Consider the following 17,408-nt stretch of genomic DNA (forward strand, 5'->3'; position numbering starts at 1 on the left):
CAGGGCACCACGGCCCCCCACACTCAGCACAAGTACCTGGCATCCGAATCGGCCGCTGTCTCCCGCTCTGGGTTGCTGTAGTGGGAGAAAGACACAGATCAGACTCTCCTGATGGGATGAGCTCTCCATGGAGATTTCTAGATTCTCCAAACCAGCTACCTCCCGCTTATGTGAGCCCTGGTGCTTTGTCTGCAGCCACACGTGAAGTTCTAGATGTGGCTAGCCCAGAGAGCCTCCCTGTGGGTGAGTGAAGTGGGTGTGTGAAGAGACCCAGCGCTTGGTTCATTTAAGAGGGAAAACAGGAGGAAAAGGCCTCATGGGGGAAATTTCTAGGGTCAGAGGGCTAGGAGGCCTGCCCGGACCTTCCAGTCTCAGCTTTTAAGCTAGGTTCAAATGAGAAAGCCAAGACCTCAGGCCAACAAGGTTGCACCCAACGGGGCAGGGTACTCTGACCACAGCCAGGTTGGGCCAGGCAGTTGACAGAACCTGTACCATATGGGTGGCCGCCTACAGTTGGGAAGCTGAGAGAGAGTCTAAGCATCCAATGTGGCCGCACACAACACATAGAAGAGTCTTTTTTTTTTTTTTGGTTCTTTTTTTCGGAGCTGGGGATTGAACCCAGGGCCTTGCACTTCCTAGGCAAGCGCTCTACCACTGAGCTAAATCCCCAACGCACATAGAAGAGTCTTAGATGCTGGGGGAACCAGACAGGGAGACACACACGCACTGAACTGTGGCCAGCTCCGAAGAGCCCAGAGTCAACTTTTCTGTTACTTCATTATCTTCCGACACATGCAGACTTTCACATGTCGAAGCTTTGGCTCAAGTTGTGCAGTCACTGAGGTTTGAGAGGCTGGGACTGTCACCACACTGGGGACAAAGTGTCAGGGGAGGCAGAAAGCACCACGAGGGAGGTGTCTCGGGCCAGAGGGTGAAGCTTCTGTCGACTGGTGATTTGCAGAGAGGAGCCACCTTGCCTGGCCTGACCACCAGCTTCTAGCTTCCCCACCGCGCTCTTTGAAGAAGGTTGTGCTGTCTCTTTGTCAACAATCCACTTCTTTTGGAGTTCTTAGACTTTAATGAGCGTATTTATCACACCTGAAGTTTCCGTGCAGGGTGAGGGATGTCCATCTTACTCCTTCCCCCGATATCCCTGGAGCCTCGCAAGACACATTTTTCTGATTACGTGTTTCCTACTACATTTTTCTTTTTAATTTAAAGGTGGGGAGTCTCGTGTTCTAGGCTGGCCTTGAACTCTCGATCCTCCTGCATTCACCTCTAAGTACTGAGGTTCCAGGTGTACACCAGCAGTCCTCGCTCCTGACATTAATCTGGTGGTTTTCAGTTTATTCACAAGGATACACAGCCAGCATTGCTACCAAATTCCAGAACATGGTCACCCCCAATCAAACCTCGTGGGGTCAGCAGTCACTCTGCCTCTCCTGTGTCTCTCCAGCCTCTGGCAGCCACTCATCTACTTTTTAACTCTACTCAACATGGCACCTTTTTTTTTTTTTTTGGTGGGTTTGGTGGTGGCAAGCAGTAGGGTCTCATGTAGCCCAGGCTAGACTCCAATTCCCTATGGAGATTGTCTGGAACTTGTGATTCTCTTGCCTCTATCTCCCAAGCAATATGGTTATAGGTGCACAAAACCACACCTGCTTTATGCAGTGCTGGGAGCTGAACTCAGGGCTCTGCATGCTAGGCAAGCACTCTACCGACCGAGTGCATATATGTCAGGTTCTTATTATGTAGCTGCTGGCTGGCCTGGAACTCACTGTGTAGCCCTGGCTGGCCTGGAACTCACAGCAATCCCCCTATATCTGTCTCCTGAGTGCTGGGATTAAAGACATGAGTCACCATGTTCCTCTCACCATGGTATTTTAATAGCACAGATGACTGATACCTGTGTATGCGCTACGAACCTTGGGATGAGTAAAAAGCGTTATCTCATCTAAGGTTTTTTTTTTTTTCATTCTCACCTCTGCAAACCATATCTTGCCTTCATCAAAACTTCATGGCTTAGCCCCCTGGCTCTGAGGCCATGAAACAGCACAACTTTGGATTCATGCTTAACACCCTCACTCACAGGCCCCACCATCCCACTCATGCCAACCCTGTCCGAGGCAATACCTGGGGTCTTCTCCCTCGCTGTCTGGAAGGCTGCTGGGTCGGATAGAAAGACAAACAGCAGTTATTTCTGTTGCCATCCATCACATTAGAGCTTCGTAGAGAAGCAGTGCCTTCGCCTCCCCTCCATTGTCCCCCCACCCCCCGTTTCCAGGGGTCTGGGTGCTTTCCTCGGTGCAGAATCGGCTCATCTCAATCTCAGCACCAGACAGAGGACCCTCCAAACAGCACGGGCTCAGCTGGTGCTCCCGGCATTGGCCTGGGGCAGCAGAGAGGCCGGCTGGGCACCAAGGTGGTTTCCTACCCCAGACAGCCGAGCTCAGGGAGGCAATGCAACTCTCCCACAGTTACCGTCGTTGTACACGGTGTCTCTCAAGCTGCAAGATTTGAGAGTGGGGCAGAGATAACTGGAGCGACTTGTCTTTAAAAAGCAGGAAATGTCACTGTGCACGACCTGCGGTCTTCTTGAATCTGCCAGTGCAGGGAGGTGAATCCTCTCACAGTAAGAGGTGCCTTGGGAAAACAGGGATCTGAATCTTGGGGCCAAGTTTCTCTGTGGTATCTCTCCTGTGCCAGCTCAACACCTCTCAGCCTTCCAGAAACATCTTCCACCAATGAAATGTGCACTTGTGGCATACACGTGGGGAAACAACCCTCTCTGCACTCATGCAGGCTCTTAGGGTTATAATCACTAAATTAGTAGAATTTTCAGACAGGGCCTCCTGTAGCTCAAACTGACCTCGAGTTTGCTCTGAAGCCAAGGATGACCTTGAACTCCTGATCTTTCTGCCCCCCAGCCACTGGGTGCTGGGACATGGACCTGAGCCACGGCACCCAGTTATCTTTTTTAAATAATGCTGATGACAGCCATCATTTATTGAGCTTTTATAAGTGCTGACAAGCACTGTCATAGAATGGTCTCTTAATATTTTTAGGCTTATTTTGTTATTTATTTTTATATATAGGTATGTAGCCTTTGTGGGAGTCTGTTTACCCTGGGTGTGCCTGCTAACCTCAGAGGTCAGAAAAGGGTGTCGTATCCCCTGGTGCTGTTGTTATACATGTGGACCATCTGTGGGGCCTGGGACCCGAACCTGGACCCTCTGAAGGAGCATCCAGTGCTCTTAGCCTCTGAGCCATCTTTCCAGCCTCAAAATGATCACTTTTAATTTATAAAGTAACCACTCAGTGGTTTGTTTTGACTTCTCAGTTCCACTTTGCAAATATATTGTGCTCTGAGAGGCTAAGCAACATGGTCCAAGTCACACAGCCAGCAAATGACAAAGGTCTGATAAGTATCCATCCTGCTCTGGGAAACCAAGTGAGGTCGTGAGGCATTAGTCATCACCAATCCCTGGCCCTTTCCTCTGGGTTTTGTGGTCCCTGCCCACTCTTCCCAGCCCCTCCTAACCCAACTTCCCCAAGCACCAGATTTCCGTGGTCGACAATTCATAGGCAAACCACTAACATAAGACAGAAGAAACCAGAGCTGACAAACCCCTGCCCTGTGGCCACAGCCCAGGTGAGTTTCTCTCAGGAAACTTCCTTCATCCAGAGTAGCAAAGGATGTAGTCTGCATCTCCACGGCCTCCTGAGGACTCAGCGCACCCTCATCTAGCCCTGGCTCAGCCCTGGCTCTGTTCATCTTGATGCTGGCTGCTCAATTAGCACTCCTAATGGACTGCCTTGCTCTCCGTAACTGCCTGTGCTAGCCTGGTGTGCCCTGTGGGATTTAAAGGCAGGAAGAACATCTTTTCCAGCCCCCACAGTGCTTAGCATGTGGCAGATCTGTAATAAATGGAGCTTGCTAACAGGCGTATTAATCACTGGGGAAGAGGGAAGGAGGGGTGAGTTCTTGCTAGTGGCTCTTGTCATGCACAGTGCCGAGGAGTTGGCTCTCAGTCTGGTGCTACTACTGCAGTCTGTCCCCATTTTACAGATGAGCAGACTGAGGCTCAGGGTTGGAGAATGGGCTCTATCCGACAGAGTCGGAGAAGCTGGGGTGCTAACCTGGGTTCACTTCCTCTTTCTATTGTATCCCTAAACTTCTAGCCTTTGACCTAAAAAGTCAAGAATAGTACATTTGGCAAGCACATTCTCTCATTGGCTGCTGGAGTATACGTGTGCGTGCATGCGTGTGTGCATGCGTGTGCGTGCGTGCATGTGTGTGTGTGTGTGTGTGTGTGTGTGTGTGTGTGTGTTTTGTATGTACTTGTTCATGTGGGGATGCAGTTTGAGGCCAGAGGACCTCAGTTGCTCTCCATCTTGATTTTTTGAGACAGGAACTCACTGTCCAGCAGACTCTGGGAGCCCACGTGCCTGCCTCCCGACTTCCGGATCACCGAGTGTGCAGCCTTGTATGCAGCACAGCAAGACGTTGCTGACTGAATCTGTCTAGGGCACCACGGTTCTCCTGGCCTGCACTTTACATGCCAAGCTACACCATGGCACGAAGCCTGCCCTGCAGGGGCTGACAGTCAGATGGGTGAAGGCAGACAGAAGAAAGAGAGTTACAGATCCCAGAACAAAGTAGGAGGAACCAAAGTGTTAGAGAATTTTGAGGAAGATGAGAACAAATGGATGAAGTGAGAAAGACAGGAAACTGGAGGAGGTGAGGCCGTACATGTTTCTTCATCTTCTTTATACTTGTGTGTCTTTCCTAGTTTATGATGCTATTGAATTTTGTTTTTAATATGTGTTTTTGTGTGTCTGTGTGGGGATAGGCATGTGTGCGGTTACCTAGGAAGTCTAGAAGAGGGTGTCAGATAGATCCCCTGGAACTAGCGTTCCAGGCAGTGGTAAGTCTCCTGATGTGGGTGCTGGGAGCTGACCTCAGGTCCTCTGCAAGAGCAGCAGACACTTTTAACCACTGAGCCATCTCTCCAGCCCTTAATGCACCTCCTTTTGGAATTACAAAATACATATTTTTTGAGTGGTACTAGGGATTGAATCCAGGCCTCAAAATGCCAGGTAACAGCTCCATCACAGAGCTTTGGCCCCATCCTTGCTTGTATTTGGAGATGAGGTCTTACTGAATAGCCCACACTATACTTGAACTCAGGGACCTTGAAAATGAGATCTAGGCTCACACCACCAGGCCTGACAGAAAAATGTAATTTTGAGGTCATCAGGAAGAGGAAGACACAAGGGATGTTTGATAGAAGTCAGATGAGCTGAACCTTGAGGGGTGGGAGGGATAGAGACACAGATACAGAAGGAGGGAATGGCCAGGTAGAGAGGGACACAGCACATGGAGACAGGCAGAGAGAAGAGGCGGGAAGATATGGCCTTAGGGTTTGAACCCACGACTGGGACATGTGATGCCCCTTTAATAAGGAGTCCATATTTTCTTTCCACTTTGTGTGAGGGAGGGAGCAGGGAGAGAGGAGAAGAGAGGAAGGGAGGCAGGGAGAGAGATTTAGCAGCACAGCATGTAGCTCAGCGAGGAGTGAAGAGCCTGGTGTAGGGGTGTAGGGTGAAGGGCTTGGCAGGGGGATTGCCCTTTCTGCCCCGTGCTTGTCTGACACAGTGAAGGCCGAGGGAGAACGAAGTGTGTCTGTGTGCACTGTGCTCTGAACACAAAGTGTTCCCCACAGGCTCGTGTACTGAACCCTGGGTCCCCATTTGCTAGCACTATTTAGGGAGGTTGTAGGGGCTGGCAAGGACCTAGCTGGAAGTGGGACCTCGCTGGAGGCAGTAGGTCACTAGGGTGTGACCCTGTGGCCATCTTGTCCTTGTCTTCTCTACACTCTCTCTCCCTCTGCTTCCCGTGAACCACTAAGCTGTCTACTCTCTCATCCTTCCCCTCTGCCACGACGTATGCCTCACCCAAATCAACCGGGCCAAAGGCTATGGATTTTGTTTGCTTGTTTTAAAGGTAGAGACTCACTCACTAGGTGGCCCTGGCTGACCTGGGACTCTCTGTAGACCAGGCTGGTCTCAAGCTTTCAGAGATCCAAGCGGCTGTAACTATGAGCCGAAACAATTTGTTTTCCCCCCTTAAATGAGTTCCTCAGTTGCTCTGGTTACAACAGTGCAGAGTAACTCATGGTCCTCAGCATTCGTTCAAGATTCCAGAGATGAATTAAAGGGGGAGATGAGGATAGGACTCGCAGGGCCTCTACGGTTCATGGTTCCTCCCTCCTGCAGGCCTCTGACTGTCCTTCCTCTCACTCACGGCCCCCTGTGCAGTTGCTGCCAAGGTCAGATCTCTGAGATGCACAGGGCAGGGTATCTTTCATTGCTTAAAAGGAAGAAAGTAAGTTCCAGGAAGGCGATGCCATCACCTGCACGAGGTCGTAGAGCAAGGAGGTGGCACAGTCAGAACTAAGGAGGCACCTAGTACCCAAGCCGGGCTGGCCCTCCCCCGGCCTCTTGTCTACTGGCCACCTCCAGGAGACTCAGGCCTGAGTCCCCAGTCTCTCCTCAGCACACTTGGGTACATCTAAGGGTGGGAGTCAGGCAACACCACAAATCAACAGGCAGATTCTGAGAAAGTCCAGAGCAAGAGGGTCCATTATTGGCTATAGACAGACACACTGACATGTGGGTGCCCCAATAGGTGGTAGAGAGAAGGTAGCAGGGAGTCCTGGGAAAACCAGATTTGTCCTTCCTCATGGGAACCTTCTCCCCACCCTGTGCTTTCCTGAGACCTGCTTCCTGCTGGCTTTTGGGGACAGTAGAAGTCACGCCGACTGACGGCCTTATTTTTCATTTCCCTGGAAACGAATTGTACCTGAGCGTGTCTGCTAATATTGACTTTTATTAACATGTTTTCTTCTTAGAGCTTACACGGGAGTTTGCAAACTCTCAGGCTGACGGTTCACTGAGTCAGGAAGCCAGGGAAAGGCGATGACTCATGAAAGGGAACATGTGGGAGTCACGTGGCTCTGAGATCCAGAACCAGGGTCTGCTCAGGACAGCTCTCCATCCTGGGGCTCCCACATAGTCCTATCTGCCTGGAGTAGCCTGAGGGCGAGAGCCAGACTCCCCTCTCCTTAGTTAAATGGAGAAGCTTTTAGAGAACAGCCTGGAACCTTCACTGGCCCAGAGCCACACAGACTGATTTACAGCAGAATGCAGGGTGTAGTCTCATGGCTGGTTCCCCCACCTCAAGAGTGGGTACAGAAGCTTGGGTTAGGGAGCAACTTGAGCAAAGGCTTATGGGAGAGAGACACATTAACACAGTCCCTAGCTGTCCCTGGTTCATTCATTTGTAAATGAATTCATTTTCTAAAGTGTCTGTGGATTCAGAGAAAGAAAATTGTGGTTCTTGTCCCCGGGGAGCTTACCATGGTCTCTCCTGGGAGACAGGCTAGGGTACAGTATGGGAATTTTGTTCTCGGCAAGGAGGGGCACGGCTGAATAATAACCTTTGTCATAATATTCCTAGGGCTCCTGCCTCATGCTAGGTTAATCCTCTCATCGCCCCCGTGGGTTAAAAGGGGAAACTGGTACAGGACGCTTATGGAATTTTCCAACACGCACAGCTCAAATCTGATCTCCGGCAGCTTGGCCCAGAGCATCTGCTCTGCCTGTTCAGCCGTGCTTAGCTCATTTGGGCCTTGCAGGAACAAATGAGCAGTTGCACCAACAATATCCCCAGAGTGTTCTCTTTGCCTCAGTCCCTAGTCTCCCAGCTTCCTGCCCTCGGCACCCCCGGAACTCTTTCTGGCCTCCTGGTCACCAGGGTTTGGCCTCCGTAAGGAAGGCCCTGATATGGCCCTTGCCTCTGGCTGTAGGCATGCACTATCGGGAGGGGTCTCCAGGTTAACATGCACCATCTCTCAGAAGACCCGAGGTCCAGTGTCTTGGGTTCAGGTCTCCTCCCAGGAGTGAGAAGCATTCAACATTCTTAGCTCCCATTCTTAGCTCCTTGCCCTGAGATAGGTGTCCAGATGGAGACATGGCTACCCAGGGATTTTCAGGGCCAGTGGAACCAACTGAGTCACATCAGTTTAGGCTTTTCTCAGAGCCATTTTAATGAGCTCCCCATTGGGCTCCCCCCCCAACCCGGGCCCTTCCGCCACTCCATCACCCTTTAACAGAAGCAGGCAGCCCTACAGCCTTTCAGTTCCATGGTCTTTCTCATGCCTGTCTAATCCACAGCAGTCTCCCTTCATCCGTCCCCCTCCACGGAATCCCACACACTCAGTATTCCAGGCACCCAGAGCCATGCCCTTCAATACCAGCAGGCCTTTGCCTGTGCGACACCTCGACACCTTGTGGTACCTTCCTGTCCCACCCCTGCCTTTCCCATTAGGTGAGCTCGAACTCATCTGCAAGGGGCTTCTCAGAATCCCCCAGCCCCGGACCACAGAACTCCTTGTTCTCCTCTGGTGCTCTGGCATCACCGGTTTTCTTGCCCTCTCTTTTTGTTTTTTTTTTGTTTTTTTTTTTTTTGAGACAGGGTTGGCTGCCCTGAGAATTGATCTGTAGACCAGGCTGGCCTTGAGATCACAGAGATCTGCCTGCCTCTGCCTCTGAGTGCTGGGACTAAGGGCCTGTGCCATCCGCCGCCATGCCCAGTAAGAAGCCACGCCTTGACTCTCATTGCGTTCTGTTGCCGTGCACAGGGTCTGGTGTCAATGTACTTTGGTTGAGTTAATAAATGCATTGGTATGGAGACACCAGGGCTCGAACTGAGCCAGGAATGGGTTCTCACAGCCACCTGGCTACAGGTTAACCTGTTATGCTTAGGGGGAGCTAGACCAAGGATCAAGAATCCTGGCACCTCAGTCTTCTTCCTGACTTCAAACGGGCCTGGACATCCACTGAGATAGGTGACTTTTGATGAAGCCTGAGGATTCATGGTAGTGGCTCTGTGAAGGGTGTGTGTGTGTGTGTGTGTGTGTGTGTGTGTGTGTGTGTGTGTACGTGTGCCTATGACACAGCAGAGAGGCTGCTAACTTTTGGGTCATCAGGTGAGAAGTTACTTCTTCCTGAAGCTCTCGGGTCCTTTTAGCACACAGTGGAAGCTCACAGGTGCCCACTTGGCTACGAATTCTACGTCTTCCATGATAGAACTGTGTAACCTGTTTCACTTCAGTTTCTCATCCCTGTTGAGCAGGCTGAGGGGACTGAAGGTCCTGGTCAGCACCTAGCACGTGAAAGGCACCCAGCTTTGGCCACCATAGAGAGGATCCTTGCATGTCATTGGCTGGGGCTGGGTTTCTGAAGGGAGAAAGGCAGCAGCTAGACCCCAAGCACTGAAGCATCCTGGAGGAGAGGTAGAGGCCAAGCTGAGCCAGCTGAATCCCTGGTGTGTCATCTGCTACCTCTGGTGGTCAGAGGAGCTGGTGTGGTGGTGTGGTGGTTGGGAGTGGGGTAGAGAGAAAGTGAGGAGAGGGAGGGAACAGCTAGGTTCAGAGACATTTCAGCTTGTGAGCTGTGTGGTACGCAGTTCCGGGAACCCCAGGGGAAACCTCAGGGGCAACCCCAGGGGCAACTCCAGGGGCAACTGCAGGATTGAACTCTGTAATCTCTTCTAGAAAAAGTTTACCCTGGGGAGAAACTGAACCCAGACTGCTTTTAACATAGAATTTTAGAGACTAATTTTCTCGGAACAGGACCCAGGGAAGTGGCCAACTCTAGGGTCCTGCTCCAACAGGCTGACAGAAAAGTGACCCAAATTCCCTGAGCCCTAGTTGCTGCTGCTATGAAGTAGATGGCTTTGGTGAGGTCACGCTTGCTAAGGGACCCAATAAGCACTGGCTGCTTTCTTCAGCTCACGGTTCATTGAAGCATCTGTATTGTCACAGACACACGGCTAAAAGGCAAGGACTCATCACCGGAAGTCTCCAGGAGCTGCTGTTACCACAGCTAGCAGCAGCGTGAGCTCAAAACAGTTCCAGGGCCTTCCCAGAGAACTGCTGGGGAACCTCGATGCAGGATGGTGAGGGGAGGCAGGCAGGGCCATTCTGCTCCCAAACAGGACCCAAAGCTTACAGGACCCAAAGCTTACAGGACCCATCCGGGAACTGGAAGGGCAAGCAGGTGCCCCTCACCCCCTGTTGAATTGGCTGTGGTCCCTGTCCTGAATAAGAGCTGTGAACTCTAGCTGGGGGTGGTGGTGGTGAGAGCACCTCTTTCCCTTGGTGATGGCAGGGCTCAGAGCCAGGTTTTGTGGGGGTGGCTGTGGCTAATCTCCTGTTCAGATTCTGAACACCTCTTCCCCCCTCTTCGTTTCTCAGTGTTCCCTCTCCTGCCTTTTAAGGATTCCATTTGATATCCATCTCTCTGCAGCTAATCTCACCGCCTTTTAGAAGTAGGTGGGTATAAATAATAGATTCGTGATGGATCCGCCTCAGGCTCTGGCTCTTTAATTAAGATAGTGATCTTTGGAAACCAGGGTTTGCCTGGGTTACTTCTGGGCCCTCCACACACACACACCGAATGGTCCCAGTCTGCTTCACTGATGAAAAGCCTGGAACCAATGTCGGCTTGGAGGAAACACAGCCCAGGAAATATGAGATTTAAGAGTGAACAGAGCTGAGTTCGAATCTTCCCTCTGCCTCTTGCTAGCTGTGTGGATTAGGGCAAATACAGCTCTCATCTAGAAAGTGAGAATTGGTAGTAATACTCTGCCGGCATTCACTCCTGCCTGGAATTGAGCAAAGAACCCCACGCATCATACAGCGAGGGCTGAACGGACACTAATGGTGACACTATAAGAAAAACAATGGTGTTTACCAAGTGTCCGCTCAGTGGGCAGAGGCATTCAATCAATGAATGGCACACCTTCCACAGAGAGGAATGGTTGGAGGGAGAGAAGCAAATGCTACCTGTTCCAGAAGACAGCTCCAGAGACCTTCTGCATCTCCCCCAGGGTGGCCAGAAGGAGCGAGGACTTGCCACAGCCCACCTGCCCCACGATCATGGTCAGCTGACCTAGGGCAAATGGAGGGCAGTAGATGGGATGGAAGCTGATGGAGTCCGAACAGCTCTCACCCAGAATAGATGGCACTTAGCTCTGGGCCCTCCTCCCCCAGAAACCCTCAGTGGTCCCCTACTCCAGAGTCCTCCCTTCTGGAACTGACAGTGTTCTCTGGCTTCCCAGGTCCTCCCTTCACTTCTAACATCCTCTGCTTCCCCTGCGGTGCTCCCTGGTACTCCTTGTAGTCCTTCCACCATGCCAGCGTGGTTCCCACCTATGACCCTCTGCCACCGGTCTGATGGGAACACGGCTGTGTTCAGAATCTCCCTTTCCATAGTCCCCCTAGAACACACGCACGTGTGACACCTGCTATCACCGGCCACAGGTGGTCTGATAGCAAGGTGTCCACGTCTTATCCTGATGGCGGCTGTTAGCTTGCTTCTGTTTAGAATTCAGACCTCAGAATGCCCAGCTAGGCAGCAGAGAGCGGGGCTCAGCAAACATTGACTCGGTGTTTTCCTCTCTGTTGGAACATGAGGGCACATCTGGAAGGGCGAGGTGGGTCATACCTCGGGGGATACGGATGGTGATGTTGGACAGGGTGGGGATTCCATCAGGGGTCCAGGTGAAGAAGCCTCCGATGATCTTCATTGTCCGTCCCCGCCACGGTGCAGAAGAGGAGAGAGGGGCAAGGCAGTTTAGTGTGGCATGTCCCTTGTCCCCGCTCCCCACCCCCGTCACCCATGAAGATCAATGAGTATGACTTCTAACTCTTGGAGTGCTTCCGGGGTGGACAGAAGGGATTCAGCCCTGTCTGAGATACCCTAGTGAGAGTGGGGAGGGAGTTCCCCCGCTGAGTGGGTGGAAATGTGTTTGACCTCAGGACTCCTCCAGGCAAGGGGGCCTTTGGATAGAGGACTCAGAACTCAGCTTCTTGGTCTTGGAAGATGGTGCTGAGGCTGGCTGTGTGGAGACAGGGCTGGGGACTCACCTGGACACAGAAGTTGTCAGCGTCTCCATCCGTGCTGGGAGTCAGCCTCTGCAGTGGGCCCAAGAGGTCCCGGACTTCTTCTCGGGCTGGGCGCTTGCGGTTTACGACCTTGAGGGGCTGTGGATGGTTAGGAGGTGAGGGCCTCTGGGCTGGGAGGCGCCCCTCTGGGGGAAATGTGAGAGTCCAGTGTGGGTGGGCACAAGGTCCAGGACTTAGATTGAAACTTGAGCATGGCATGGCGGGGGAGGCTGGACACTTACCACCGCCTGGTACTTGCCCGCTTGGCCTTGGGGTGCGGGCTCTCGGGGGGCACACTGTTCCTCACGGATCTCTGCACTGGACAGGAACTCACTCAGCTTTTGCACGCTGCAGAAAAAGCAAAGGGAAACCCGTCACCCCTTGGGGGGCAGAGGAGGGGGCAGGAGGAGGCCTGAGCTGAGTTCTCAGTGGGTGGCTGGTCCTAAGCGTGCCCTGCAAAAGCCATGTGGCAAGAGACTGCTCAGTGGGCTACTCCGTAGGTCTGGGTAACAAACCTCACCAGGAGTTTTAGAAACTATGTATTCATTTGTTTGTGCAGTAGGATTGGGGAGGTGCGGACGCTCCAGACAACTTTGAGGATTGATTTTTCTCCAAGTGGGTCTTGGGGAATTGAACTCAGGTCGCCAGGCTTGGCAGCAAGCATCTTTTCCCAACGTGCCATTTTGACACCACTCTACCCTCTGCCCCATTTTCTTGGTATTGTACAAATACCATTTGTATTGTTTTGTTTCAAGGCAGGGTCCCGTGTAGCCCAGGTTAGCCTCAAACTTACTAGTGTAGCTAAGGACAGCTTCGAATTCCTTACCCTCCTGCTTCTACTTCCCGTGTTTTGGAGTTACAGATGTGCACACCACACCAAAGCTCATGTATACACTTTTAACAGTGATGGGGATTGAAATCTAGGCCTTGCCTATACTAGGCAAGTATACTACCTTGAGTTAGCACTCCACAGCCCCTACACCATTAAAAAAAATGTTTGACCAGTCATCAGGAGTAGTGGATTGGAAGTATCTTTGTTTAGTTTGGGTTGGTTTACTGTTAAAGATGGTTAGTTGAATGATAAGGCTGTAGGGTGGTTGATGATGGGTTTTATTAGTTAAACTAGTCAAGGTCGGCTATGTTAAGATCACTTGGGTTAAGACCAGTTGCTCACAATGGCTACTGTCCGGGGAAGCATGCACTATAAGCCACACATTGTGCTAATTGTCATATAAGCATCCTAGAGCCTTTCCCGTAACAGCTGCTGAAAAGAGGTTCAGAGCACGGGACGGCGCGTCCTGTGATGGACAGCCCTTGGAATGTCCTCCCTGGGGCCCTTCTCTCACCTCACCAGGGCCTTGACAGTGGACCGAACCACACTAGACAGCAGGAACAGCGGTGTGACCAGGATGTGGAAGAGAGAGAGAGAGGCAAAGGCCACCGAGGGCGAGAAGTCCGACTCTTTGAAGAAGCTGACGTGGCCCACGAAGGTCTGTGGATAAAGCACAGAAGGGACAGGGTGACTCAGGGTCTCCTTCCAACCAAAGCCCAAGGCTCTGGAAAGGAAGTCTGAGAGCTGATTAGGACTGTGGGGGAGAACCTTTCAGTGAGAGACCGACATCTTCCTCACTCACCCCATTGAAATGTTCCCAGAAAACTCAGGACTCACGCTAGGGGTGGGGCTGCTCCCTTCTGGTCCCAACCCTCTGTGCCAGGAAGAAACAGGGAGGAGCCCTGGGGTTGAGTCTGCCCCTGTTCCACTTAGAATTCTGGGTGCTAATTTTCCTAGTCCTCAGTCTGGTGAAAATGTAAAAATAGTTACATCGCCTCCCTGCCGGGTCTGTCCCTGGCTACCTGACTGGTTCTGTAGCACAGTTCCCAGAGCCCAGGCCAGGAATCAGCTCAATAAATCACTTTGAAAGTAAATTCCCAAGCATGGCTGGCAGCCTTACACTCCAAGCTGCTCAAGGATGCTGGCCTCAGGGGAAATAACAATATCTTTTAAAAAGAGCCGGAGTCTTGGAGTAAACACAGAGGGGAGACTGGGGGCGGGTGAGGGGGCTCCAGGGATCCCCCAGCCTGGCTGTAGGGCATGTGATCTGCCTACACAGCTAGGCTTGTGCACAGCTTTGGTCAGAGGCACATCATGTCTGTCCATGGTACAGGAGCTGTGTGTGGCGTGTTCCTAGATCTAAAAAGGCGGGTTATACAACTGTGTTTGCGACACGGTCCTATTTCTGTAGACATGACATATCGTCTGCTTTTAAAAGGATGAGAAAGAAACACCCTGAAGACGTGGGGCATGGGGCTTTTTATAAACCTCTGTCTTGACTCTTCTTACCGAAGGTCCCATCAATTTCCACAACAGATGGGTGCCATTTATGTGTTAACTAGTATACAGTTACTTTAAAATTCCATAGACACCATACTGACCCCTTCTCTAATCCCTTTTCCTCCTACCTCTTTTTTTCTTTTCCCTTTTTCTTTTCTTTTCTTTTTTCTTTTTCTTTTCTTTTGAGGTAGGGTCTTAAGTAGCCCAGGCTGGTCTTGAACTTATTAGCCAAAGGGACTCTAAGCTGACACTCTTGCCAAGTGCTGGGAGTATAGAATGTGCCACCATGCTCATCTCACAGGGCTCAGGGCTTTGTGCATACTACACATGCATTCTACCAGCTACGCCACATCCCCATCCCCAGTAGCTATTTTTAAGAGAAGGTTTTATTCCTCTAAGTACAGTTCCCTATCCCCCCAGGACCTGAGACAGCGCCCCATCTGTGTGGAGAGAGGAGGGAGGACATCTGCATTCACCCTCACACCTGGACACAGCTTTCGAGATCCTCCTGCAAGAGGGTGGGGCCCGGATGTCCCTCCACCTGTCCCCGCCCCAGCCCTGGGCAGAGGAGAAAGGTCCACTTACGATGAGGACAGCAGCGATGGGGATAGCTGTGTTCATGAAGACTGTGGAGGAAGCACAAGAAAGGTTAGGGGAGGAATGAGAGGAGAACAAGGTGGCCATGACGGCCAGGGTAGAGCATCTGAGTGGAAGTGGAGGCCCAGCTCTCTGGGTGCATCAGCAGAGAGGGCACCTGTAGCTCTGTCCCATGATCCTCTGGGGCTTCTTGTTTCTCTGACTCCGGCCCTTGCTTCTGTCCCAGGAAGAGGCAGGGAAGGAAATCCCATGGAAGGTTTGACACACGGCTGTAGGGCTGAGGCGTGAGCAGCTTTTGTCTCAGGGGCCCCACAGGCTGCTACTTCCTCTAGTTCCAGCCCCTGCACGTCCCTGAGCAGTGCAGATGCTTTCTAGTCTGGTATGGCTCTTGGGAAGGATTTCAAATGCCTTCAGATGGAGGAGCTGGAAACTGAGAGTGCAAATGGGGTCCTTCCTTAGATCTAGGGCTTGGACTCCGTGCTCAGGTTGGGTGGCCGCTATCTGGAGTAGAGGCCCCCTTCCTCGTTCTCTCAGGGACTGGTGGGATAGCTTAGTGGGTAGTGCCACCAATCCTGACAGCCTGAGTTCAGTCCCTGAAGCCGACAAGGTAGACAGGATGGATTCCCACCGTCTATCCTTTCACCCCAACATGTATGCCACGGTGTGTGCGTGTGTGCCTATACACAAATTAGCTAACTCAACTCAAAGTGGGGCCTCAGGCTCTTGTCCACCCTTCTCTATTCCTTCAGGCAAGCCTGGGGAGCAGAGTGAGGGAGACTGGGTCTGCAATTACCCAGATTAAAGCCCAAAGACCAGGAGGCAGGGAGCTGTAGCCAAGCCCCCAAACTTAGCTACAGTAGATGGTCCTGTCTGCTAAACAGCAAAGCCTTTGAAACCTTGAGGTTTAGACACTGTCTGGCTGTGCCCTTACTGCAAGAAGCCTGCAGCAGCTAGTTCACACAGAGATGCCGGGTGGAAGGGTGCGTGTGGTCCTTGCACTCAAGGGCTTCTCCTCAGAAGATGGAGACAAGCACTGTGCTCCCAGCCACTGATGGGAAGACAGAGAACAGGTGGTACCTGGGGGGATTATCACGCAGGCGGGAAAAGCATTTCTGTCTTTCCTGGGGGGATTTCTAATCAGTTTGTTTGGTTTGGTTTTTCAAGACAGGGTTTCTCTGTGTAGGTCCAACTATGCTCAAACTAGCTCTGTAGACCAGGCTGGCCTTGAACTCACAGAGGTTCACCTGCCTCTGCCTCCTGACTTGCATTTTTAATCTGAAAAGAGAGAAGGCAGTGCCCTGCTATAATGGCTGAAGTCCCCCCCCCCCCCCAGGCAGTGGTAGTCTTTCTGTGAGACTCATGGGCATCAATACCAATACCAGTATTAATTACAACCACGTTTCAACTTCCCTTCCTGACAATGCACCCATATGGTGGCACCGCACTGCTTCATGGTTTATCTCAGGGGTAGACACATTACTAGTTACACCTGTGGTACTGAGGGTATGGGATAGGACAGCAGAGCCACGACTGTCTGGGGAAGACACACACCCGTCCGGCCTGCACCCTTGCCTGCCGTCAGCCACATAGCCACACACCCGAAGTAGCATCACTCCATCCCTCAGAGCCAAGGTACCCTCGGGACCCAGGCTTCTCTTCTGCGCGTCTCTAGTCCATCAAGATAAGAGTAACGTGAAGGACTGGGTAGCGGGAACATCTGTGCCTCACCCTTCCAGCCTGCCCTGATCCTCCGTCCTCACAGCAACAGGAGCTGCAATTTAGATCAGGGATTGATACAACTCACAGAAAAAGCAGTCTGGAGCTGTGCGTCCAGAGTGACAGAGCAGCTCTGACCTTCCGATCCCGTATTCCACATCCTGGGCATTCATCAAGAGAAAGGAAGGCCATCCCAGCAGCAAGAAGGTGAAGCTTAGCATCATCGCGGCAAAACACAGCTCAGCGGGCACAAACCAGCCAGAATGAGGCAGGCTGGAAACGTCCAACAGGGGGTGGGCACCTTAGTAAGTGACGGTAAGCACCCCTGGGGGACACTCGCAGGCAGAGAGTCTGTGATAATTGACATGTCGTTCTGATCCATGATTTCCCCCGGTCGTGATTTTTAAAATATGTATATATTTTCTGTCTTTATTGTCTTTATTTTTAGAGATGCCCAGACTCCTTTGAGGAATGAGACAAGCTATAAATAAATTAAAAATGAACATTTTGGAGCTGATGCAGCAGTGCGGAGCCTGCGTGTGACAGAATTAATTTCTGTGCTGTGCTGGCCCTTGCAGGCGAGGATTGAGAACGTGATTTTCCAGTTCCCTCTCCCTCGCCTGGAAGGATGACCGCTGCAAGAGGTTCTGAGTTCCCGGTGGTGTGGGAGCTGGGGGAGGGGAATCACCAGTTGCTGTACTTCATACGCCTCTCAGAAGATCACCCCATCGCCATGCGGGGGGATGTGG

At 51.8% G+C, this 17,408-nt stretch overlaps 1 protein-coding gene across 7 annotated transcripts in view; it reads right to left on the reverse strand.

Annotated features, from left to right (window-relative positions):
- The window catches only part of Abcc8 (ATP binding cassette subfamily C member 8), an 81,281-nt gene that overhangs the window by 20,339 nt on the left and 43,534 nt on the right, over positions 1 to 17,408 (reverse strand). For 6 of the 7 annotated variants that reach the window (NM_001412033.1, NM_001412034.1, NM_013039.3 and 3 more), the window contains 8 exons: positions 14,932 to 14,972; positions 13,361 to 13,506; positions 12,257 to 12,362; positions 11,997 to 12,113; positions 11,575 to 11,650; positions 10,914 to 11,019; positions 2,134 to 2,166; positions 37 to 75 (listed from right to left, as the gene is read on the reverse strand). In NM_001412033.1, the coding sequence (NP_001398962.1) occupies positions 37 to 75; positions 2,134 to 2,166; positions 10,914 to 11,019; positions 11,575 to 11,650; positions 11,997 to 12,113; positions 12,257 to 12,362; positions 13,361 to 13,506; positions 14,932 to 14,972 (664 nt within the window). The remainder of the gene's footprint in view (positions 1 to 36; positions 76 to 2,133; positions 2,167 to 10,913; positions 11,020 to 11,574; positions 11,651 to 11,996; positions 12,114 to 12,256; positions 12,363 to 13,360; positions 13,507 to 14,931; positions 14,973 to 17,408) is intronic. The other variant, XM_008759320.3, reaches the window with a different exon arrangement.

This window comes from Rattus norvegicus, chromosome 1 (genome assembly GCF_036323735.1).
Source record: "Rattus norvegicus strain BN/NHsdMcwi chromosome 1, GRCr8, whole genome shotgun sequence".
In the NCBI taxonomy this organism is placed as follows: Eukaryota; Metazoa; Chordata; class Mammalia; order Rodentia; family Muridae; genus Rattus; species Rattus norvegicus.